We start from the raw sequence: 27057 nt of genomic DNA, 5'->3' as shown, positions 1-27057 counted from the left end.
ACTATGCAGCAAGAGCGACAAGCTTGTCAGGAGGATCTGATACGCGACTTCAATAAAGCTGATATGTCAATTATATGTATGTCAATTAGAACTGCAGTTTATTGCCTGTCTTATCAGCTACATCAAAAAACTTCTTTGGGAGATGGAAGCGGGGGAGGGGAGACTGCCAATAGAAAAATTGTATGACTATTATGACAAAAAAGAGATTTTTTCAGGTTAGAAGGGTGGGGGTGGGGGTTAATAGTTAGTTGCCCATCCTCATTCTGAGTGACAAACATCAAAAACAAGAAGAACAGTATGGAAGTCTTTACGTAAGGCAGTGAAAATCTGTTTTGAATGAAAGTTTCGGCCCTATATCCAAGTGCTGTCCTTAGCAATATATAAATATATAAAAAAAGAAAGACTTACAACAACATACAACCAATAAAGCTAAAATGATTTTTTTCAAACAACCCCAGCAACCTTACTTCAGCGAAGTTCAACCAGGACTGATAAATAAAATGAGATGAACCAAGGCAATTGATTGAAATAATAAAAGAATAATTAAAAATACGTTTTTAGTGCTAATCTTGCTTTTTTTGGTAGCTAACCTCAAAGGTCTATTTGTGACTGGTCCTGTGTTAATATCTACTGTTTTTTTTTGTAAGATCGTTTTTAATTGAATTTGGGCAATCCTGAGTGCATAATTAACTTATGGCTTTGTTCAAACTGAAAAATGAAAAGCTGTCTTATACATTTTTTATGGCACTTGGTATTTACCAAGTGACATATACGGATTGCAATTTCTGTCGGTCGGTCTGTCGGTTCCGGTTTTGCTAGATTGGGCACTTCGAGATAAGCTAGGACGATGAAAAATTGGCTGGTGTATCAGGGACCAGATCACATTAAATTAGAGATAGTCGTTTTCCCGATTCGCCCATCTGGGAGGGAGGTTGGTGGACGGTTAATTTGGAAAAATTAGAAAAAATGAGGCATTTTTAACTTACGAACGGATGATCGAATTTTAATGAAATTTGATATTTAGAAGACATCGTGTCTCAGAGCTTTTATTTTTAAATCTCAACCAGACCTGGTCACATTGGAGGGAGTTGGAGGGGAAAACCTGAACTCTTGGAAAACGCTTAGAGTGGAGGGATCGGGATGAAACTTTAAAAAAAATAAGTACAAGTCCTAGGTACGTGATTGACATAACCGGAACGGATCTGCTCTCTTTGGGGGAGTTGAAGTAGGGGTTAATTTGGAAAAAAATAGATAAAATGCGGGATTTTTAACTTACGAACGAGTGATCGGATCTTAATGAAATTTCATATTTAGAAGGAACTCGTAACTTTGACCTCTTATTTTAAATCCCGACCGGATCCTGTGTCATTGGGGGAGTTGGGAGGGGGGCCGGAAATCTTGGAAAACGCTTAGAGTGGAGATATCGGGATGAAACTTGGTGGGAAGAATAATCACAAGTCCTAGAAACATGATTGACATAACCGGACGAGATACGCTCTCTTTGGGGAAGTTAGGGGGGCGCCTAATTCGGTAATTCGGAAAAATGAAAATGATGTATTTTTAACTTACGAACGGGTGATTGGATCTTAATTGAATATAATATTTAGAAGAACCTCGTGTCTCAGAGCTATTATTTTAAATCCTGACCGGATCTGGTGACACTGGGGGGAGTTGGAGGTGGAAACCGGAAATCTTGGAAAACCCTTAGAGTGGAGAGATCGTGATGATACTTGGTGGGAAGAATAAGCACAAGTCCTAGACTCGTGATCGTCATAGTCAGATCGGATTGGCTTTCTTTGGGGGAGTTGGGGCGGGGGTTAATTTGAAAAAATTGGAAAAAATGATGCATTTTTAACTTCCGAACGGGTGATCAGATCTTATGAAATTTGACACTTAGAAGGACCTCGTGTCTCAGAGCTCTTATTTTAAGTCCTGACCGGATCCGGTGACATTGGGGGGAGTTGGAGGGGAAACCAGATATCTTGGAAAATGTTTAGAGTGTAGATATCGGGATGAAACATGGTGGGAAGAATAAGCACATGTCCTAGATATGTTATGGACATAACCGGACCGGATCCGCTCTCTTTGGGGGAGTTGGGGGGGGTTACTAGTTTGGGCACTTCCAGATAAGCTAGGACGATGAAAGTTGGCAGGCGTATCAGGGACCAGACTAGATTAAATTAAAAATAGTCTCTTCCCCGATTCAACCATCTGGGGGAAGTGAGCGAACAAGATAGTTGAGAAGAATTTACTTGCCGATAAAACAAATGAATGTTCCTATTAAGTATGGCTCATGGTCTAGGTGTACGACCCTCGCTTAGGCTGCGAGAGGTCTCAGGTTCGAATCCCGGATCACCCCAGTTTTACATGAAGAAGATCTGAAACTAGATACGTGATCAACATAGCGATCGCTGAAAGTTGGCAGGCGTATCAAGGGCCCGACCAGATTAAATTAAAAATAGTCGCTTCCCCGATTTGACTATCGAGGGGGGAGTGGAAGGACGGTTAATTAGGAAAACTTAAAAAAAATGAGGTATTTTTTGTATACGAACGGGTTATCGGATCTTATTGAAATTTTATCATTTAGAAGGACCTCGTGTCTCAGAGCTCTTATTTTAAATCTCGACTGGATCCGGTGACATTGAGGGGATTTGGAGGGGGAAACTGGAAATCTTGGAAAACGCTTGGAGTGGAGAGTTCTTAATGAAACTTAGTGGGAAGAAGCTCTTGGCTCTTCCGACCTCGCCACAAGTGCCATATGAGCTCTTGGCTCATTTTCATTCTTACCGTTGGTTCTTCTCGCCTGTTTGTCTAAACGCTAAAGCTATACGATATTAGTGTATATACGATATATTAATGATATTAATATAACTCTTGTATATTCGTTGTTCTTTTTAGTTTCTTGTTGTAACGATTTGCGGGGGGAAAGAAAACAATTATGATTTAGAAGTAGATTTTTATACTGAGGGAGAATGTTTCTTATTTTAGCCATGCGAAAATTTAGTACTAAGTTAGCAGAGTCGTATCCAGGATATTTTTGAGGAGGAGGGGAAGCTACAAAAAAAACTTTGTACAAAAACAAAAGAAACGCATCAAAAATTTGTTTATATTCATTTTAATTCGTTTTTACGAGTGAGAAAAACATATCGGGTTAACGGAGGTCATGCCCCCTGATCCCCAGCCTTGTAAGGTAGGATAAATGTTCAGTTTGAGTTTTGCAGGTAAATCCTTCCTTATAGGGACAATTTAAAGGGTCCCACCCACTTTAAGTTGATTTGTTTTATTATTCTGCAAACTTTGTTTCTGAAATTCCCCGCAACCAATTTTCAACTCTTAGTCACGTTTGAATGCATTTTACAGCCCACATGACACATTAATCTGCCATTTTCACCTGTTCTGTCCCATTTACGTTTTTCTTCTGATTAGTTTCAAATTTTGATTGATAATGTCCCATATACTCAAAAAATCAAGAGTTATTGCGACGCAGCGTTTATGGTTATACAAAAAAAGTTGTTGACACTTTAACGATTGGACTTTTGCAGGAAGTGCTGCTGTGAATATGTTATCCAAATGCATCCTAAATACTATAAACCTTTGACAAAATAAATGTACGGGACTGGAAAATTGCAAGTTTCAAATGTGTATTTCCGAGATTTACCCCATGTTGCCCTCTGGGCTATGTGTTCGCATTGCTATCTGTCGAAGATTTGAGCCGAGTTCTGGCTCCGTACAAATTTCTTATTAAATTTTTTGGATTCAATTGCAATTGCAGGACTGGAAAATTGCAAGTTTCTAATGTGTATTTTCGAGATTTACCCCATGTTGCCCCCTGGGCTATGTGTTCGCATTGCTATCTGTCGAAGATTTGAGCCGAGTTCTGGCTCCGTACAAATTTCTTATTAAATTTTTTGGATTCAATTGCAATTGCAGGACTGGAAAATTGCAGTTTTCTAATGTGTATTTTCGAGATTTACCCCATGTTGCCCCCTGGGCTATGTGTTCGCATTGCTATCTGTCGAAGATTTGAGCCGAGTTCTGGCTCTGTACAAATTTCTTATTAAATTTTTTAGATTCAATTGCAATTGCAGGACTGGAAAATTGCAAGTTTCTAATGTGTATTTTCGAGATTTACCCCATGTTGCCCCCTGGGCTATGTGTTCGCATTGCTATCTGTCGAAGATTTGAGCCGAGTTCTGGCTCCGTACAAATTTCTTATTACATTTTTTGAATTCAATTGCAATTGCAGGACTGGAAAATTGCAAGTTTCTAATGTGTATTTTCGAGATTTACCCCATGTTGCCCCCTGGGCTATGTGTTCGCATTGCTATCTGTCGAAGATTTGAGCCGAGTTCTGGCTCCGTACAAATTTCTTATTAAATTTTTTGGATTCAATTGCAATTGCAGGACTGGAAAATTGCAGTTTTCTAATGTGTATTTTCGAGATTTACCCCATGTTGCCCCCTGGGCTATGTGTTCGCATTGCTATCTGTCGAAGATTTGAGCCGAGTTCTGGCTCCGTACAAATTTCTTATTAAATTATTTTGGATTCAATTGCAATTGCAGGACTGGAAAATTGCAAGTTTCTAATGTGTATTTTCGAGATTTACCCCATGTTGCCCCCTGGGCTATGTGTTCGCATTGCTATCTGTCGAAGATTTGAGCCGAGTTCTGGCTCCGTACAAATTTCTTATTAAATTTTTTGGATTCAATTGCAATTGCAGGACTGGAAAATTGCAAGTTTCTAATGTGTATTTTCGAGATTTACCCCATGTTGCCCCCTGGGCTATGTGTTCGCATTGCTATCTGTCGAAGATTTGAGCCGAGTTCTGGCTCCGTACAAATTTCTTATTAATTTTTTTGGATTCAATTGCAATTGCAGGACCGGAAAATTGCAAGTTTCAACGGTGTATTCTCGAGATTTACCCCTTGTTGCCCCCTGGGCTATGTGTTCGCATTCCTATCTGTCGAAGATTTGAGCCGAGTTCTGGCTCTGTACAAATTTCTTATTAATTTTTTTGGATTCAATAAATATTTAAACCTACTCGTTCAAAATATGTGTTTTTTAAATTGTTTGTTAACCGTGGTCAAATAAAGGTCTTTATTTTTAATAAATATCATATCATTGACTTTTGTTTAGGGTAGTTGCCTTTACCAGTTTAATACAAAATATAATGTTTCATTTCCCCAACCGTCTCTAATTGAGACAGAAAAGTGGCGTCAGCTGGGGGGAGGGGGTGTTTGCCCCTATCCTCCCTTGATTTTGAGGAAAAAAACCTTTTTGGGGGGTATTTTCATTGAAAAAATTCCTGTTGAAAAAATGACAAATTGTCTGCTCTAGAATTTGAAAAATTTGTTTTGTCCCCCCCCCTTTTATTTTGTGAAATAATGCCCCTGAGACATAACACAACTTAACTTATTAGCTAATATGAAATTAATTTCCAACTAATATCACTATAAACAAATTTATATACCTTTGAATACAAGCGTTAAGCTTGAATTAATCTGTGTTTGGTTAATGTTAAGATGTTCTTGCTAATTAATAAGTAATATAGCGGTATTGGGAATAAAGCCTCTCTTTGATTTAGATATAATAAATGTCGCCTAAACCCGCCAACTTCTTTTCCTCGACGATACGGATTAACTTTGCTATCATTCAGGATAGTACTGTGATTGATTAAACATAGTTGAAGAGAAAATTTTCCCTGCTTGTATAACTTGATCATTTGAATATTTTCGGTTTTATGAGATTCCAAAAATGAATATTTTTGAATTGGGATTTACAGTGTACCTTATAATGGTGAGCTTTTTAATTCTAATAAAATACTAATTTCAGCCCAATACATTTTTGTGTCGACACCTTGGACAAATTTTTCGGACATGAATCGAAGAAAAGAAGGAGACAGAAAACTGTCTTTCTTGTAATTGATGCTATATGACCAGGCGAGTACAGCTTAAGTTGCTACAAAAACTGTGCTGGTATCAGTCATGTGAGTATCTACAATCAGCAAATGTCACTATATACAGATACTAACTATCTATAAATGTCACTACCTATCACTATCTCTATGTATATATCATTGCTATAATAACTGCCTATAATGGAATCTTTATCAGTAATACGACCACCTGCTACAATTAATGTTGCTGATACCTACACCGTTTTTGTTCCAATTCAAGCTGTACTTCCCCGACCATTTATCATCAATAACTAGAAGATCAGTTCTTTTTCTTTTTTTCTTCACTTGCCGTAGAAAAATGTGTCTTATATAGTATTGGAGTTTGAGGGGTACCCGAAGACAAAAATGCTTATTTTTGGCCCCATAACACGTCCACATCCCAAATATTTAGGTCCTCGCGTTCCATAAAACGATTCCTGAAAATTTAACGCTTATTAAAAAATATTGTTTTCTAGCCTATTTTTGGTTCCATTTTTGGAAGCCCATGCCCATAATCTAATTGTTTCTCCATATTAGGTTCCTTGACCCAGGAGGTTAAGGCTTTAGTTTTCAAGCTTTCTAAAAAAAAATTGTTTGGGCCCCATTTGCCGGAGAACTAAATTTTGTTTCTAACTGTTTTTGTTCATTTGGGGCCTGTTTAATCCATGGTCTTTTTGATATAAGTTTCAGCCCGATAAAGAAAATCCTCGTTTTGAATTAGCACCCCATTGGCTCAGGAAACTACGGATGGAATTTTCATCCTTGCCCAAGGCTAATTTTTTTTTAAACAGAAGGATCTCTTAGGTCTGGGGACTTTTTCAGGCCTCATTTTTGACGGAACCAATTTTTGAAATTTTGTCTTATGTATTTGGCTAAGGGTTAAGAATGCGAGTTTCAAGCAAGTAAAAAAAAATTGGCTCAATTTTGACGATTCCATATTCACAACTTGATTTTTTTCCGTGATTTAGAATCCTCTTAGTTTAGAAACTTACGGATGCTGGTTTTAGGCCATTCGGAAAAACCATTTTGGAAATTTTTTGGGCCTATTTTCGGGGGCCAGTGCCCCTAGAATAATTTTCTTTACGTATTGGACAGCCGAGAGCAAACACGCCCACGTTTTTCTACTATAAGACAAGGGCGGATATAGAAGGGGGGGGGCAATGTGACAAGGGTGCCAATGAGAAAAATCTTGGGGGGGGAATGGGAAAAAGGTGCCAATAATTCACCAAATTGACAAATTTATTCTAAAAAAGAGTGAAAAAAAAACAGGGATTTTTTTTTGATCCAGGGGGCCGCCCCTGGATCTGTTAGTGCTGTAACCCGACAAAACATATCAAAAATTCTCTTTTTGGATCTTAAGACCAGGGCAGTTCTTAGGGCTGGTATCACGCGGGGAAAAACCAACAGCAGCCATCCTAGAAAATTTTGAGCGATTTTTTAAATTTTGAGCGAATTTAGTAACAAATTACTAACGCAATCTTTTTTTGACCGTCCCCTCCATCCTCTGAGCTGGGACAGTTTGCTCGTTTCTCCTATCCCCCTTTGAAAGATCCTGCAAAAAGATGTAAACCCAAATGATGAAACAATGCTTATGTGCAAGAAAGCTATTAACATGGATACCTTAATTAATCCTTAATGGGTACCTTAATTAATCGAAAAATACGCTTTAGTGTATTATAGCTAAATGACATATATATGAATAAATAGCTGATAATCAGATAAATATAAAGATAAATCTGAAGTATATTGGTATCTTCTCTTGCCTAACCGTGACTCTTAACTCCAATTTGTCTAATTTTTGTGAAGTTGCTAATAACTTCCTCATTGTCTGACTTTTTTGAGTTTCAGCGTTAATTTCAAGCACAAATTAAATTTTGCGAAAATATTCAATAGTCCTACATTCCACGTGGCAAGTAAAACGTTTGGTTAAAGTATGCTATGCATGGTACGAGGAGGGATGGCGTGACTAAACTATCCCTTTTGTGACGTAGAATGTGCCGCAACGGGTTGAACAAATGAGGCTCCAAGATATATATTGGGATTGGGGGAGAGGGGTTGGTTGGGAAGTGGCTAACATCTCATACGGAACTTAAAAACGAAAAGTTACATAGCTAAAACATCAAAAACCAAACATGCATTAATTCAAAAACGTTCAGAAATTAAATAAAAAAAAACTAATTTTTTTAGCTGAAAGTAAGGAGCGACATTAAAACTTAAAACGATCAAACAGTTCGTGGTAACGAACTGTAGTAAGGAGCGACCCGGCTCAATAGTAACCAAAACTCTAAAGAATTGAATTTTGATATCAATAGCTACATCAAAAGAATCAAATTTTAATGCTGATTTTAAATATATAAGTTTCATCAAGTTTAGTCCTACCCATCAAAAGTTACGAGCCTGAGAAAATTCGCCTTATTTATGAAAATAGGGGGAAACACCCCCTAAAAGTCGTAGGATCTTACCGAAAATGACACCATCAGATTCAGCGTATCAGAGAACCCTACTGTAGAAGTTTCAAGCTCCTATCTACAAAAATGTGGAATTTTGTATTTTTTGCCAGAAGACAAATCACGGGTGCGTGTTTATTTGTTTTTTTTTTTTTTTTTTTTTTTTTTCCAGGGGTCATCGTATCGACCAAGTGGTCCTAGAATGTCGCAAGAGGGCTCATTCTAACGGAAATGAAAAGTTCTAGTGCCCTTTTTAAGTGACCAAAAAATTTGGAGGGCATCTAGGCCCCCTCCCACGCTCATTTTTTTCCCAAAGTCAACGGATCAAAATTTTGAGATTGCCATTTTGTTCAGCATAGTCGAAAACCATAATAACTATGTCTTTGGGGATGACTTACTCCCCCACAATCCCTGGGGGAGGGGCTGCAAGTTAAAAACTTTGACCAGTGTTTACATATAGTAATGGTTATTGGGAAGTGTACAGACGTTTTCAGGGGGATTTTATTTTGTTTGGGGGTGGGGCTGAGGAGAGGGGGCTATGTTGGAGGATCTTTCCTTGGAGGAATCTGTCATGGGGGAAGAAAAATTCATTGAAAAGGGCGCAGGATTCTCTAGCATTACTATAAGAAAACAATGAAAAATAAACATGAAAACGTTTTTTCAAATGAAAGGAAGAAGTAGCATTGAAACTTAAAACGAACAGAGATTATTACGCATATGAGGGGTTCTAAAAATACTTTAGCATAAAGAGCGAGGTATTTAGGAGGAGATAAATACCTTGCTCTTTATGCTAAAGTATTTTTAGTAATTTCAACTATTTATTCTACGGCCTTTCTGATTCAGGGGTCATTCTTAAAGAATTGGGACAAAACTTACGATTTAGTGTAAAGAGCGAGGTATTAACGAGGGTACAAACCCCCTCGTATACATAATAAAAATATAAGGTTATGAAAGTTTGTTACGTAAGTTAATTCTTAAGTTACGCATATTTTTTACTAATAAAAACGTTCGTTAAAATTAAAATTTCTAGTTGCCTTTTTAAGTAACCGAAAAATTACAGGGCAACTAGGCCTCCTTCCTCACCCCTTATTTCTCTAAATCATCTGATCAAAACTAAGAGAAAGCCATTGAGCCAAAAAAAGGAATTAATATGCAACTTTCATTTTAATAATTTATGTGCGGAGAGCCAAAACCAAACATGCATTAATTCAAAAACGTTCAGAAATTAAATAAAAAAAAACTAATTTTTTTAGCTGAAAGTAAGGAGCGACATTAAAACTTAAAACGAACAGAAATTACTCCGTATATGAAATGGGTTGTCCCCTCCACAATCCCTCGCTCTTTACGCTAAAGTTTGACTTTTTGCCACAATTCTACTTTTAAAAACAATTAAAAGCTTTAGCGTAAAGAGCGTGGGATTGCGGAGGGGACAACCCATTTCATATACGGAGTAGTTTCTGTTCGTTTTAAGTTTTAATGTCGCTCCTTACTTTCAGCTAAAAAAATTAGTTTTTTTTTATTTAATCTCTATTTAAGCCGGGTAGATTTTAGAAATTTGGTTGCAAAATTAGAGTTTTAATTTTGTGATATGTGGAAAGCCCATTCGGCCATTATGGCCACAACTGATACATTCCAGGTGAATCACTGTCTGTAATTTTATTTTCAAGGGGAAAGATTGAAGAGGGTTTAGGGGGAGGGGCAATTAGAAAACTAAGGAAAATTGAGACAAAAAATATTATGTAATTTGCGGCAGGGATTAAACCATAGCCCCCCCCCCCGTGGCCTATCATGCAGAAATGAAAATTAAAACATTTTTAGAATATTTTGTCACGCGTAGATCCAACTGAACAGAAACGAAAAATAATTAGAGCAGTTTCTATTTAAAATTTCAGCCTCCTAAAAGTGCCTTCAGGACTGTTCAGATTTTTTTTCCTTGTTTGTATACGATATGGACAAAGAAATCCCACAGGCTTTCCGTTATAGAAAGTCCCATGATGTTACTGGTGTTGACTGCTGCGAAAATTCAAAAGCCACCCTAGTTCAAGTTAAATCCTTTTAGAGAATCGCACAGCTTCCTACTAAACTAAGAGTCGCCAAGCGTTTGAGAGAGGCCCTCACTCTCCAAGGGTTGCGAAAAAGGATTTTCTGGGTTAATTTGTTTTTATTAGATTTGCTTTCTACACAAATACCTAATATGACGAATAGATCAGTAGTGTTTTAGCAAAAATATTCCAGCCTACTTTAAAGGAGGTTAAGGTAGGGACTCTAGAAAAATCCTTTCCTGAAAAGCTTACCTCGTCCCGGAAAAATCACTCCCTAAATATGTTTATATATATATGTATATATATATATATATATATATATATATATATATATATATATATATATATATATATATATAAATATATATATATATATATATATATATATATATATATATATATATATATATATATATATATATATATATATATATATATATATATATATATAGATATATATATATATATATATATATATATATATATATATATATATATATATATATATATATATATATATATATATATATATATATATATATATATACATATATATATATATATATATATATATATATATATATATATATATATATATATATATATATATATATATATATATATATATATATATATATATATATATATATATATATATATATATATATATATATATATATATATATATATATATATATATATATATATATATATATATAATATATATATATATATATATATATATATATATATATATATATATATATATATATATATATATATATATATATATATATATATATATATATATATATATATATATATATATATATATATATATATATATATATATATATATATATATATATATATATATATATATATATATATATATATATATATATATATATATATATATATATATATATATATATATATATATATATATATATATATATATATATATATATATATATATATATATATATATATATATATATATATATATATATATATATATATATATATATATATATATATATATATATATATATATATATATATATATATATATATATATATATATATATATATATATAAATATATATATATATATATATATATATATATATATATATATATATATATATATATATATATATATTTATATATATATATATATATATATATATATATATATATATATATATATATATATATATATATTTATATATATATATATATATATATATATATATATATATATATATATATATATATATATATATATATATATATATATATATATTTATATATATATATATATAGGGCAAGCAGGAATTCGCTGGAAACTAACTACCTTAAGCTATAGTGCAAATACTGAATTGAGAATACACCTTGAGCCTTTCACTAATAAAATTGCTGGTAAAGTAACTTACCCCATTTGGTAGCAACTGCATTTTTTACTGTCAAAAGCGAAATTGCTGCCAAAAGTGGAAACCAGTTTAACTTCTAAAACGAAATTGTGTTTGGATTAAGCTCTTGTCACTCCCTGGATTGTTGATGACAAAATTCTTTTAGTTTTGAGAAGCTTAGACCTAGAAAAAGTATTGTTTTACTTAAAAATAAAGCAGCACTAATTCCAAGTTAATAGTGAAAATTGATTATTCAAAATGTTGACTTAGGATTAATAGGATAATGAATCTTGCCTTTTCATGAAGTTAACAAACGCTATCATATAACTAAAGCTTTACTGGAAAGATTTAGCTTAAAAATGCAAAATACATCGACACAAAAGTAATGTAAATGTAAACTTTACAAAAGTAAAGTAATGTAAAAGTAATGTAATGTAAAAAGTAAACAAAATTAAAAGTACATATTATATAAGATGCATATCTGAGGAAGTTCATCCTCTTCTCATTAATAAAGTGACTCACTATGTTATCGGTTCGCTTTTCCAGGTCACGGTACATTATTTTTAAGATTCAATTTATTTTTAAGGTTCAATATTTTTAAGAGTTTAAGATTCAATGCCTGCTTTAAATTTAGAATTTTTGCACTTTTGAATTCTGGATGGATATTTTTCTAAATATAAATGAAATTGCAAAAGTCTGGGTAGGAGATGCTTACATTGGGCATATAAGCACTGTGTCTGCCGTTGAAAAATAATTTTTTCTTAGAAACTTATTCTATATTCTGGTATGGAAATTCAAAATACTTGTCTTAGAGAGTGGATGCCTCCTCTAATTGTTTAGACTGAGTCGTCTAATGTAACTGTATCCAAAGTAGACAAGTATAGGAGGTCTGTTTTGAAGAAGTTGTAGTTAGCTCATTGAAAGCATTATGGGGAATAAAGTTGAAGTAGGGATCATTTTAGTGATGAAATTCAAATAGTATCTCTTGAGGCTATTTTGTTACCAATAAATAAACTGGCAAAGATGAAACAAGCTTCCTTAAACTACTTTTTTGGGAATTTATCCCCAGACGTTCTTTAGGCCATCCCCACTTCCATAAATCAAAAATCTTGTAATTTTTTTGTCATTTTGACAATTTTCTAGGAATATACAAGTTTTACCGCTGAATAGCTTTACAGGAGCAGTGTGCAGGGTTTGGCGTGTTTGTTGGACAGTTTTCGCGGACATAATAGCATCTTATGCCTCAGATTAACATAGCCCTCACAAAGAAGCTTATTATTTCCACGTTGTGGCTTTACAAGAGTTCAAGCTCTTTTAAGTAATTTGAAAACTCATACTTTTTTTTCTAACATAAGTTACAAGAGCACTGTTGGCCTACACAGTTCGACCTAGTTACGCAGTATTAAAAGACAATTTTCCTGATTCTCACTTTTTTTATTCGATACTAGAGACGGGTACTTCCTGCATAAATTACTTTAATTAAAGTAATCACTCAACTAAAATAATTCGTAGTAGTGTGGCCTCAATGACTTTAAGCGGGGACCTATCCCATTGTACAATTGGAGTTGATAACCCCTCATATTCCCTCAATGACTTGAAGCTGGGCCCTAACACAATGTGCTATAGGACTTACTAGTCCCTTGTATCCAGCTAAACTTCTAGGAGAGTCATAACATTTTCTGGAAATATTACATGCCTATCTTCTTGGTGATACTATTCAATTGATACAAGCAGAGCCCTATACATGTATGTCGTTATCTCAATTTCTGGCGATAAGGAAATTCCTGAAAATGCTTGCCACCTGTCATTTTTCGGTAAAATGAGCCTTTAGATACAAGCGACAAAGCGCACGGTACCCATCTGGGTGACCGTCACGTAACCATTGGTATAAAAGTTTAATGGTGAGTTACTTAGAATCACAGTTCCACATATAAGTTTGATCAGCTTACATTTGATTCAAGTTTAAAAAATGTTCTAATAATTCGAAAATGAGTGGTTTTATATTATTGCAACTTGAAGGCGTTGACACCAAAGACATGAATACAAGAGCCCCAAATGTAGTAGTTGAAATTGAAAAGTATTATTGACTAACATTTGAGTGGGATGAGGTGTTTGGTAGATATGATATATCTTTGAGTAAATTTAAGCTGGAAGAACAATTACGTTTCGTAGCAAAAGTGAATATAATGCACATATCTAGACTACAACATGAATTGAATGCAATCATGAAGCACATTGAAGACAATAGATTGACTTACCTTATGAGAAAAGAGTGAAAATCTATGTTATTCTATTGTTACATTTCTGACAATAAAAAGTGTGTTATAATTATATATTTTCTTGTTAAATATTTTAGCTGGTCGTTTACTCCTTTCTGTAGGAAGCCAATAGGCGTTGAGAGTGTACACAAAGTAGAATTTGGCTTTGTCAATTTAGTCTATAATCAGTGGTGGGAGTGTCAAGAACAAAAATGAATGGATTTGATGAACAAAAAATTATGCGGAATCTGTTGACATTGAAAAATTTTGGAATATAAATGATCAACTTGAGAATTTGACAGAACAAAAAAAATCGTCTGAAAGAATGCTTGACGATATCATGGAAAATGGCTCTGCGACTTTGTGAAAAATGCATTTATTCAATTTATTGACATATTAATTGAAACAAAACAAAATGATATTGTGGATTTGCTTGAGCACTGCCTAAAAATTCAAGTTTCCGTGTTGATTTAAGACTCTATCTGAATGGTTTTTCGTGAAATCAAACAAATATAATTGATTTTAATGTCAATAGACTATTCTTCTCTCACTAAAAATAAAAAGTACATTCCTATTGTTCGCAAGTCAGTTTCTATTTGGTCGTGGGAGAGTGAACAGTGAAGAAATATTCTAGACAGTTTCACTATATTTATACACATTGGGCAGCTGGTCTTCATGTATAAAATGTCTATAATTCAAAAGCAAATCAACTTGTCTCATAATACAAAAGAAATCAGTTTTATTGGTCTGACTATCAAATTTTCAAGACTTTCCACTTTCCTGAGTCCATTCTTCAAAAGAAATCAGCTTTACTGGATTGATTACTGAATTTCTGAAGACTGTACACTTTTCTGGAGTCTACTGTTCAAAAGAAATCAACTTTATTAGTCTGAGTATCAAATTTTTGAATACTTTCCACATTTCTTGGGTCTATTTTTCAAATGAATCAACTTAATTCGTTTGAGTATCAAATTTTTGATGAGTGTCCACTTTTTTCTCCTAGGTCTACTGTTCAAAAGAAATCAATTTTATTGGTTTGGGTATCAAATTTTCGAAGGCCTTCCACTTTTGCTGGGTGTATTCTTCAAAAGAAATCAATTTTAATAGTTTGAGTATAGAATTTTTGAAGACTTTCCACTTTTCCTCGGTCTATGGTTCAGAAGAAATCAACGTCATTGGTTGACTATGAAATTTTTGAAGATTCTGTACTTTTCCTGGGTCTATTGTTTAAAAGAAATCAACTCTATTGGTTACATTAACAAATTTTTGAAGACTTTCCATATTTTATGGGTCCATTGTTGAACAGAAATCAATTTTGATGGTTTGACTATCAGAGTTATGCAGACTTTTCACTTTTCCTGGGTCTATTGGTCAAAAGAAATCAACTTTATTGGTCTGAGTATCAAATTTTTGAAGACTTTCCACATTTCCTGGGTTTATTGTTCAAATCAAATCAAGTTAATTGGTTTGAGTATCAAATTTTTGAAGAATGTCACCTTTTGTGGGGTCTATTATCCATAAGAAATCAATTTTAATGGTTTGATTATCCAAATTTTGAAGACTGTCCACTTTTCCTGCGTCTATTGTTCAAAAGAAATCAACTTTATTGCTTTTATTATCAAATTTTTGAAGACTTACCACTTGTCATGGGTCTATTGTTCAAAAGAAATCAAGTTTATTGATTTGCCTGTTTAATTTTTGAAGGTTCATACTTTTCCTCGGTCTATAGTTTAAAAGAAACCAACTGTATTGGTTTGACTATCAAATCTTTGAAGTCTTTTCACTTTTCCTGGGTTTATTGTTCAAAAGAAATCAATTTTATTGGTTTGACTATCAAATTTTTGAGTAATTTTCACTTTCCCTCGGTCTATTTTTCAAGAGAAATCAATTTTATTGGTTTGACTATCAAATTTTTGAGGAATTTTCACTTTCCCTCGGTCTATTTTTCAAGAGAAATCAACTTTAATGGTTTGAGTATCAAAATTTTGAAGACTTTCCACATTTCCTGGGTTTATTGTTGAAAAGAGATCAATTTTGACTTTTTGACTCTCAGAGTTTTTGAAAACGTTTCACTTTTCCTGGGTCTATTGGTCAAAAGAAATCAACTTTATTGGTTCGAATATCATATTTAGATAACTTCTAAGACCACACTGCCTTTCCATGACGAAAGTAAAACAGTTCAAAATAGGGATGAAACCTTTTTATTGACAGCGAACAGATATAAAATTTAACTGGATCATTCGAACACATATACAGTGTTCATCATCAGCAGTAAAACTGCTGATGATGAATACTGTATATGTGTTCGAAATATTGCTCGTGAGGGGATGGATTAGTCAAATGTTGTCACGGTGGCGTGAATATACATAGCCGTGGCTCATAGAAACGTAGCATTTCCATTAAAATATATCGGAAATAACTCATAATTTGGTCCAAGTTTATCTCTAATAACAACTTCCCTCTGAGATGGGTTGTTTACCCCCCCTGGAATTGCTCGCTAGGGGTTGGCTCAGCCATTGAGTGTCACAGGCTGGAAATTGAGAGAAAATAATACCAAGAAAAAAGGAACAAAATATAGAATTAAGGCACATGTCTCATCCCCCATTTCTCCCATATTTTGAGCTAACTGAGATTATTCTCTAAAAAAATATCTCTAAATTTTCTCTAAGAAGGAGTATTTTCCTATGTTTTGAACATGTTTATATCATTCTATAAGAAAATATCTCTAGAAATTGTCTAAGAGGGACCCTCCAAATGCTAGGATTATATCGCTAAGTAATGAAGAATCGCTTTGTTTGGGTTTACAATACCCTTTTAAAGCATTACTTAGCATGCAGGTGTACTTCAAGTATAACCCAACTCTATTAATCGATTTCCCCCTCAATTTTTCAACTATTTCAGTCATTAAAATGAATGTAGTCAATAGCTTAATCATTCTAATAAGCGAGACATGGGTATTCCCTGCGTGTGGCTTTGGCTATTTCGTAGAATCTATTTCTTGAATCATAATATTAGAAATAGATTGATGGTCAAGCTGTCTAGAGCCTAGTTCCATTGGATGTAAATGGTCCTTTCGTATCTTAATGGGTACAAAAATCATTAGAATATAAAGGTTCCCTGAAAAAAACACCTTTAAAGAAAACGAAATCCTGAAGAAAAAATCTCTTAAAGTATTATTTAACACCGATGTGTGTACCGTCATTACTTAACATCCCACATGTGCGCTGTCATTAAGTATCACCCACGTATGCCCCGTGTCATTACGTACACCCACGTGTAAGATTGCGTCAAACCCCACGTGTTCATTGTCATTACGTAACACCCATGTTTGAGCTGCGATTATGTGACATCTCACGTGTGTGTAGCCATTACGTAACGCCCACTTGCCTTCATTACGCAATACCCACATTTGTGTCCTCCTCAGTTTCAACCAGGACTTCTCCACGGGCCCCTGAAATCTAACATGTCATACGAGATGTGTCACTTCTAATAAATATACTTCTTGCGCTTTTGATACCCTTTTCGCCTTAATTTTCCAAGCTTTACAATTTGTTGCAATTGAAGTAGTTGGAGCAGAGTAGCATAAGGAAAAGTAGCAGTGGTATTAATGTTAGTAATGACATGCATATATTGCCTTTTTGTCAATTGATCTTCTCCTTTATGTATTCTCCGAAAAATTCAACTTAATTCCCACATCAGTTCTTAAGATACGCCCTTTTGACATTATGCATGCGCATAGTGTGTTTTGGTTTCGTTCAAATTCCCCCTCAATGTTCTGTCAAATTTTCACCTTCATAAGTGTAGCTTTTAGCAGAAGGGATAGTAGTAAGAACTGCAGTAGCAGTAATTGTGTATAATTATTAGCAGTAGGCTAACAGTAGTAGCAGTAGTATAAGTAGCAGTAGTAACAGGTACATTTTGCCTTTTGGTCAACTGAACATCCCATTCATGATGCATCTTAAGTTTCCTCTTGGTATGATAAGCCGTCCCGAAAATATTGCAGATACGCCTGTCTGAGCAATCTGTATACACATAGTATTTTTTGATCTGGCAAATTTTCCCTCAAAGTTTCCTTAGATATTTTTTCAGTATCCTCGGCCTTAGTAGTACTCGCTACAGAAGTATTAGTTTTAGTTAGAGTAATGGTAGTAGTAATTGTACTTGTGGTAGTAGTGGAAGCAGAAGAAGAAGTAGTAGTAGCGCGCATATATTACCTTTTTGGTGAGTTGATCATCTCCCTTATCGTTTCTTGAAAATTCCAAGTTAATATACTTAGACATTCCTGAGTTATACCTTTTGACAACCCATATACACATAAAATGTTTTGATTTAGCTCAACACACCTCTCAACATTCCCTGAAAGACTCATCTTAATGCCCTTCGTATTTTCGGAAAGTAAAAGTCAAACATGCATACCTTTTCTGAATAAAATTTTCCATATGTAAAGAATGAACAAATTGCATAGCTCGCAGCCCTTGCCCTGACACCTTGGGAGGGGGATATTCCCAAACACATAATTACTGACCTTTTCAATAATGCAGAAAAAAATTGACGTCTAAAAACTTTGTTTGGATGTTTGCTATGGAAAATAATAGGCCTGGGTGGGGGTTTGGGTTTTCTCTCAAATCATTTTGACTCTTCAAAAGGGCACTATAACTTCCAATTTAAAATGGTATGAGATCCATCGTAATTTAATACGACCACCCATTCCATAATAACCTTATGTGCACCCCGGGCATAACTTAAAGCCCTTGCCCTAGGGCTCTGGGGGGTTGTTCCCACCTTCGGGGCATTGTTATATGTTCTTAGGACTATTTCAAACAAAACTGCAATCACACAATTTCAATCTGATACACTTGGTGGAAATAAGGGTAGTTGGTGGGGGGAAGAGGACTAGATGACCTCCATTACTATTGACACATATTAGGGAACTAGAATTTTCAATTTCAACCAAACGAGCCATCTCTAAAGTTTATGCAGCTATCCGTTCCATAAGAACCTTAAATGCACCAGGGGCATAACTTACAATCGTCATTCTTTGTGCTTTTTTTGTACTATCTTTGTACTATTTTGAATAAAAGGCCTGTCTCAAAACATCTCGGGAAAAAAATGCATCCCGGGAAAACACGACGTGTTTGTGTATGTGGGTTTAGCTGCTCTCTGATCGCTTTTGATCTTAAAAAGGGCACTAGAACTTCTGATTGCCAATCCAATGAGCCCCCTCACAAGCATATACGACCACCCTTTCTGTAAGAGCTTTATATGCCCCCAGGGCATAACTTGCAACCCTTCCCCTGAGAGCTATAGGGGGGGGGGGGTGTCTTCCTCACATACATAATTTCTGGACCCTTCACCTACAATGAACAAAATTGTTATCTCAAAATTTTGACTGGAGGTGTTAAGGGAAATGACGAGCGTGGAGGGGGACTGGTTACTTCTAAGGTTAAACACCCATCCCTTTCGTAAAAACCTTAAATGCTCCGTGGCATAACTTACAAACCTCGCTCCCTGTCTTTAATGGTTTGCATTAACCCAAAAGCCTTGTTATATTGATTTTTGGATTATTTGGATGAAATGACTGTCTCAAAATTGTCTGCAAATATATGACATGTTGAGGGGGAATACCTGCTCTCAGAACACTTTGACTCTCAAAAAGGCAGTAATAATTCAGATTACCAATTCAATGAGACACCTCGGAAGTAAATACGAACCATCTTTCTATAAGAACCTTATATGCCCCGAGGCATAACTTACAACCCTTGCCCTCAGAGCTGTGGGGGTGGGGGTGTCTTCCTCAAAGACGTAATTTCTGGACTCTTCGACTACACTGAACAAAATTTGCTATCTCCAAATTTCGATTGGACGTCTTTGAAGAAATCATGAGCGTGAGGGGAGGGGGGCTGGTTGCTCCCAAACCACTTTTGAATCTTCAAAAGGACACTATAACTTCCAATTTCAAATCAAATGGGCCTCATCTGAAGTTAGTAAGACCACCCGTTTCATAAAAACTGACTGACAACCTTATCTCCAGGACACTGGTGGGTGGCGTCAACCCTAGGGGCATTTGGACTATTTTGAGCCAAATCACTATATCAGAATTTTAATCAGATTCGTTTGGTGAAGAGGGTTAATTGGGGGCGGGGAGCTTACTCACCTTTGACAGTTAAAAGAAAACTAGAATATCCAATTTTCAGCTAAATGAGCCTCATTTAAAGTTTGTAGAACCATCCCTTCCATAAAAACGATAATGCCCCAGGGGGTTTGTTTCAACCCCAAAAGCCTTGTCATATGATATTTAGACTATTTTGAATAACATGGCTATTTCGAAATTTCCATTAGATGCATTTGAGAATAATACGACGTGTATGTACATGTGGGGGGGGGTCACTGCCCTCCAACCACTTTGACTCTTAAAAAAGGCACTAGAGCTTCTGATTACCAATCCAGTGAGCCCCCTCCAAAGTTCTTATGACCACACTTACTATAAAAAAACCTTATATGCCCACGGGGCATAGCTTACAACCCTTGCCCTGAGGGCTGGGGAGGGGGTATTTCTCATTCTCAAAGATATAATTCCAGAATTCTCAACGATGTTGAACAAAATGGCTATCTCAAAACTTTGATTGGAAGCGTTTTAGGAAATTATGGGCTTTGCAGTGCTAAAATACAGACCAAAAACCTCTTCCTCTCCCCTTTCCTGGCTTATTTATTTCTAACAATATGACTGAAATGATTTTTCTACTGTGCAGCGTTGCTAAAGCTTGATATTTGGGCTGTCAAAAGTGTTCCCGAATTTTTTACGGCGCAGTGTTGTGACGTGTTGCATTGAAAGCATAACAGTACAAATCAAAAATTTTGACGACTGTTTTAGCCAATCTGATAACTCACAGTTCGGAGGTATGACTGAACAGAATATTATCTTGAACGCGGTTTCAACCCGGAACCCGGTCGATGCTTGATGGATTAAGAGCCGACATAATCGTCGGAAAGGTAGTGAGTTTGTTCAGACACGACGCTCTTTAAAAGCTAAAGAGGTATTACACGGTGAGCTTGCGATCAGTTCTAAATGAATCAAATGTCAAAAGGACAATGATAGTGTTTAAGATTTATGTAAATAGTTTGCTACAGCGGCTAAAGAGAAACAAATCATGCCATTATTTGTAATCTTTTCACCGAGTGACATACTTGATTTGGTGATGCTTTTGCTGCTTCTTGGGTCTCGTAAGTGAATGAACTCAATCGAAAAATTGACGGGCTTATAGAGGTAAAGGTGAACAAACAGAAATTATCTGGCTTTATCAGCCCCAACACACCTCCCAATCAACTCCAGCGTGACGCAAGGCCAGTTACTTATGCTGTAGTCTTGAAGAATTCTCCCAACTTGTCTTTTCCAGAACAGAGGAAGCAATTTGTAAACTGTCTATGTCCGGTTGCTTCGAAAGATATTGAACAGCTAAAGCGTTCTGATAACGAATGGAAAGTTGTCGTACGAAACAAAAATGCTACCAATTCTATCGCTGAAAGTGTGAAGCAGCACCAGAAAATTTATCAGCATCAGTGAAGTCTCGAGCTTTCATTGCAATCGTTAGAAGTGTTCCACCAGAAATAGATGAGCCCGAGCTTATGACACGTATTCTTAACTGATATAAAGTAGTTCAATACTGTAGATCTAGGGCATTTGATTTTTATTTTGAACAGCAACTTCATTTGCAGACATTCCTGAGTGAATCTATCAAAATACGCTATAAAAGACTACCTGCTCAACGGCTCATCTTCATGACAAAGAAGTGTTTTAATTGTCACTAAGTTGGTCACAAAGCAGCAGATTATAAAAATGTGGCCCTGTATTACAGATACGGTTCTTCCGAGCCCATCTCATACCGTGAGAATCCGTGCTCCAAGTCAATGTTTTGTATAACTTGTAAGGTTTCTGGTCATACCAGTTATAGCGTTAAGTGTCCATCCAATCTAGGTAGGGAAAAAAAGAATTTGTAATGCACCCACCAGGGATCTCTACTAAACATAACCAAAATAAAAGATTTGTTCCATCGTACATAAACGGTAATTTGTTGAATAAAATATCAATATTGGAAGGTATGCTGCTGAATAATGATTTAATATGTATTCAGGAACATTTCCTTCCAAGTCCTAGTCTTAGTTTATTCGATAAGAGTACAGACTTTTGTACCTTTTCCGTTCCCGTAAAGCGTGTTCATTCCCGAGGTCGTCCGTCTGGCAACTTTAGGCTCAGCGAGTATATAAATTAGTTCAATACTGTAGATCTAGGGCATTTGATTTTTATTTTGAACAGCAACTTCATTTGCAGACATTCCTGAGTGAATCTATCAAAATACGCTATAAAAGACTACCTGCTCAACGGCTCATCTTCATGACAAAGAAGTGTTTTAATTGTCACTAAGTTGGTCACAAAGCAGCAGATTATAAAAATGTGGCCCTGTATTACAGATACGGTTCTTCCGAGCCCATCTCATACCGTGAGAATCCATGCTCCAAGTCAATGTTTTGTATAACTTGTAAGGTTTCTGGTCATACCAGTTATAGCGTTAAGTGTCCATCCAATCTAGGTAGGGAAAAAAAGAATTTGTAATGCACCCACCAGGGATCTCTACTAAACATAACCAAAATAAAAGATTTGTTCCATCGTACATAAACGGTAATTTGTTGAATAACTATCAATATTGGAAGGTATGCTGTTGAATAATGATTTAATATGTATTCAGGAACATTTCCTTCCAAGTCCTAGTCTTAGTTTATTCGATAAGAGTACAGACTTTTGTACCTTTTCCGTTCCCGTAAAGCGTGTTCATTCCCGAGGTCGTCCGTCTGGCAACTTTAGGCTCAGCGAGTATTCAGTCAAGTTTGTTTAGATCTAGTGATATTTTTCTAGCAGTGAGGGCAGGGTCTTGCATAGTAGAGTGGCGAAACCCTATATAGGCCAGTGTATTCTCCTGATGAGCCCTTATGTTGGGTGTTGCCTCTGAATTATTTGTCTATATTATTTTTCTATTGTTTGGTAAATGACGACTTATACTTATTGACGACATGACTGCCTGTCCATGGATTATTCTTTATTGTTGATTGTGTGTGGCTATGCTGTTTGACCTATGTGATTGTATGGATAAGTAGGGTTATTAATCAATAATTTAGGAAAACAGTCTTCCTTTTCTCCTTCTATCTCTCTTTTTTTGTATTTGTGCTGTTGCATTGGTGATTTCTCTTTTCATGATAGTAATAAATATGTATTTGTTCACTAATTATAAAAATGATGAATCGTAACGATTATTTGTGCAAGCCTTTGAGAAATCACATGTATTAGACAAGTTCCTTGTGTTGCTGTTGGGGACTTTAATTGTGATATTAGTTTTTCTGAATCCGTATTGTCACTTCGTGCTTCTATTCTCCCTGTTATTTTTTTCTGATGAGCGTACTGTGCAGTGAAAAACTGAAAATTCCAGATATATTCACACTTCGTCTCATACATCAAATCTAGATCATGTGGTTACTTCGATTGATTTCCCAATTTATTGTTAGCGTAAAATATAATTACCAATTATCAGACCACCTCCCCATAGAATCGTTTTTAAAACTATAAACAGTGAACCAAAATACAACCAAGCCTAAGTGGCTTTCAGAGATAGACTGGGATAAGACTCATTTGCTCCAATATCAAGAACTTCGTGACTCTATTTTGGAAGAAACCTTCACCTTCAGACATCTTACCCGATTGATGAAACTGAAACAAACATTGCTCTTGATTTTTATTGTGCTGAGATCTGCCACGCTCTAAGATGTGCCGAAAAAGCAGCGGCTCTAGCTTGAAAAACAAGCATCGACACTCAAGTTCCCGGTTGGTTAAAAAATACAAAACTTTCCGAGGCCTGCTCCCGTACAAACCTTTGGTTTTCTATTTGGAAAGATAATGATCGTCCTAGGTCGGGTGTTTTGTATGATATTCGGCTCTATAAAAAATCATTTTCAGATGTGAGATAGCTCGTCACCGTGCAGGTATTGCTGATTCATATTCTCTTAGAGTTTCTGCCTCGCCCAATACCATTTGGAAATAACTTGCTCCCCCAAACACCACATCCTCCAATACTCCCAAAGCTTCTGATACTCCCCTATCCGAGTGGAAAACACACTTTTCGAATGAATTTGCCGCACCAGATCCAATTCTAGAGTCTAAATATGAATCCGAACTTGATGAATTTATATCTGTTTACCTTGAGTCTCACTATGCCGTTACAGTGCCAGTCACAATAACAGCAGTCTCCAAGCTCATACGGAAAGCTTCGTCTGATATAGATAATATTAGTGCATAACATGTTATCTATGGAGCCCCTTTTGCTCATGCCACATATAGGATTGCTTGTGCAGATGATTCTTGACACTTTTACATTACCGTCGTCTTTTTGCATTAGTGGTCTCACTCCTATCCCCAAGAAAGACAAATCTAACATTCAGTGTTTGACCTTTAGACCTATAACAATCTCTACTACATCCTGTAAACGGTTTAGCTGCTTTTTGTGGATAAATTAAAGGAGAAATGTAGCGTTCCATCATTCCAGTTTGGTTTTCAGAATAAAACAGGGTGCGTTGATGCCTTTAGTGCCATAGCTAATGTCCTAATAGAGGCTGAACTGGCCCAAGAGGGTCTCGTTCAAGAAGCACACGATGTTAGGCGTGCATTTGACTCATTGGTACATGGAGCCATGCTCTTTCATACTACAAAAAGAAATGTTCAGCCCTCTATTGCTCGTACCTTGAGAAATTTATATTCGCGGCTTAAAGTGCGCATCAAAATTTTAAATCCATTTAACTTGCCGGTTTTCGATTCATCTAATCTTTCGCGTGCTCCACGAAATAGACTTTCTCGTCCCAGTAATCAACTGAATGATCTAAATAGTTTTGTTTCTGTTTGTAAAGGCACGCGACAAGGTGCTATCACTTCGCCTGCTCTTTTTAACAACGGTGTCCTAGAAGCTCAATCAAAATGCATATCCTCATGCATTAAGGCAGCAACAAACGTGACACTTGTCTGTTACACGGACGATGTCCTTAATCTTAGCAGGTTATTATAGCGTATTGAAGAAAACTTCAGCATACTCGTGAATATTCTAAATTGGGAGAGTGAATATTTTAAACTGAATATTCTAAATTCTAATGTTCTAAATTTACCTGACACCGTAGATGCACTGGATTTTTTGTGCTAATTAAGGGAATAAACATAAAAAGACCTAACACTTCTTTTTTTTAGATTTACTCATGCTTGTCAGTGCCCCTCGGGAAGAAAAACTTATCAAATGTTTATGCTTTCTTTGACTGGATGAAGACTACGTCTCCAAATCCTCATACATCTACGACAAAATACCCAGTGCAGTTTATACCGTCAAATGAGCTTTTCATTGAGAAAGGAAAGAAAAAAGTAAAAAAAATTAAAAGAAAAAAAAGCAGTGGCAGCAGCAATGACATTAATTTTTCAACATCTGCTCGTGTATCTTCTCAAGTTACTTCTAAAATATCAGAAGAAAGGTCTGCTATTACAGAACCAGCAACTATAAATGAAACAGTTACACACATCACCTCTGAAAAATCAGAAGAAAGCACTGCAATTACAGTGCCGACAACACTGGACAAAATGGTTAATACTTCTGCTAGCCTTAGCTACAATATAACATGTGAAAGACCAATAAGTTTCTTTGACGAATACATTCCAGATGGAATTTTAGAATCGCTTACAGAGGTTGTCTTAACAACAACAGAATCATCGTTTAATGGCACACTAGGATCTCGACTTTCAGCTAAACCCCGGAATGGATATGGTGGATATAACAATCAAAGCTATGGAAGTCACTATCTTTCAGATTTAGCAGTATTATTCTTAGCACTCATTCCTATTGCATTGGTGTTAGGTGCTGCTGCAGCATTTGCTTTAAATGGTGAGTTATCCTTTTTTTTTCTTTTCGAGTATGCAAAAACCACAATAGCTTTCCACTGTCAAAACCAAAAATGTATACCAAAAACCGACTATGAATATTTTGTTTTAGCTCCAATTCCTGTCGCTACAAGGACTTATTAATTAGAGGAACATAATACAAAATTTGATATAATGAAATATACCGAAAATAGATCATAACTGAAAAAATGAATAAAATGAAAAAGGAACTCTATATCTGTATAAGTTAAAAAAAGAAATTTCTCAGAAATACCTATTTCTGATTTATTTTGGCTGCGTCTTCTTTGTATTGCATGCACAAACTGAAAAAAAAATAATATAGACAGCATAAATCTCAACGACCTTAAGAGCCTAACGAAAGTGGAATTTGTCTGTGAACTGTAAACTTTGTATTCAGATACATAAGCAGGAATTTACTTCTAGGGGCGGGGGGTCGAGGTCAACATTTTTTGTAACGCTCGTACAAGAAATGACACAAATACAAACAGACAGACTATAAGCAATCACAGAAAAAATTATAAATGTTTAACACTAAGGAAGGGGTGGGAGGGGGGTAAAGGCTTCTTTGTTTACATGATTTTTCACATTCCCAGGAAGTTATACACGCAACCAGAACTGAACAGTATTGGGGGAGGGGAGTTTAGTCATTACTGTAGTTATAGTTACATAATAGGTAAAAATAGCTCCATATGCCGTTACTCCAGTCAAATCTGCTCAGAGTTTCATTCTTTACTCCCTCCAATGAAGTTATAATGGCATTTAAATCCTTTTGTATGATGTCTCCCCACCTTATTCAGAGACTTCCTATTTTTGCTTTACTCTATATAAATTGCAAAGAAGCAAGATATTATTCTTCATCTATAAAACACGACCTAGCTGACCAAGTAGCAATTATCCTTCATCTGTAAAACACGACCTAGCCGTTTTAAGCCTTAATTTACTACAGTCTAGGAAAGTGGGTTTAGATCACATTTCAGCAGCTGTT

General features: G+C 35.4%; 1 protein-coding gene across 2 annotated transcripts in view; it reads left to right on the top strand.

Annotated features, from left to right (window-relative positions):
• The first annotated feature begins 5664 nt into the window (after positions 1 to 5664).
• The window catches only part of LOC136041110 (uncharacterized), a 56016-nt gene continuing 34623 nt past the window's right edge, over positions 5665 to 27057 (top strand). For both annotated transcript variants that reach the window (XM_065725672.1, XM_065725671.1), the window contains exons 1-2: positions 5665 to 5797; positions 25374 to 26055. In XM_065725672.1, the coding sequence (XP_065581744.1) occupies positions 5756 to 5797; positions 25374 to 26055 (724 nt within the window). In that variant the 5' untranslated portion in view covers positions 5665 to 5755. The remainder of the gene's footprint in view (positions 5798 to 25373; positions 26056 to 27057) is intronic.

The sequence above is a fragment of the Artemia franciscana genome, chromosome 21, assembly GCF_032884065.1.
Source record: "Artemia franciscana chromosome 21, ASM3288406v1, whole genome shotgun sequence".
NCBI classification, from domain to species: domain Eukaryota; kingdom Metazoa; phylum Arthropoda; class Branchiopoda; order Anostraca; family Artemiidae; genus Artemia; species Artemia franciscana.
This window is presented reverse-complemented; position numbering and strand designations above follow the sequence as displayed.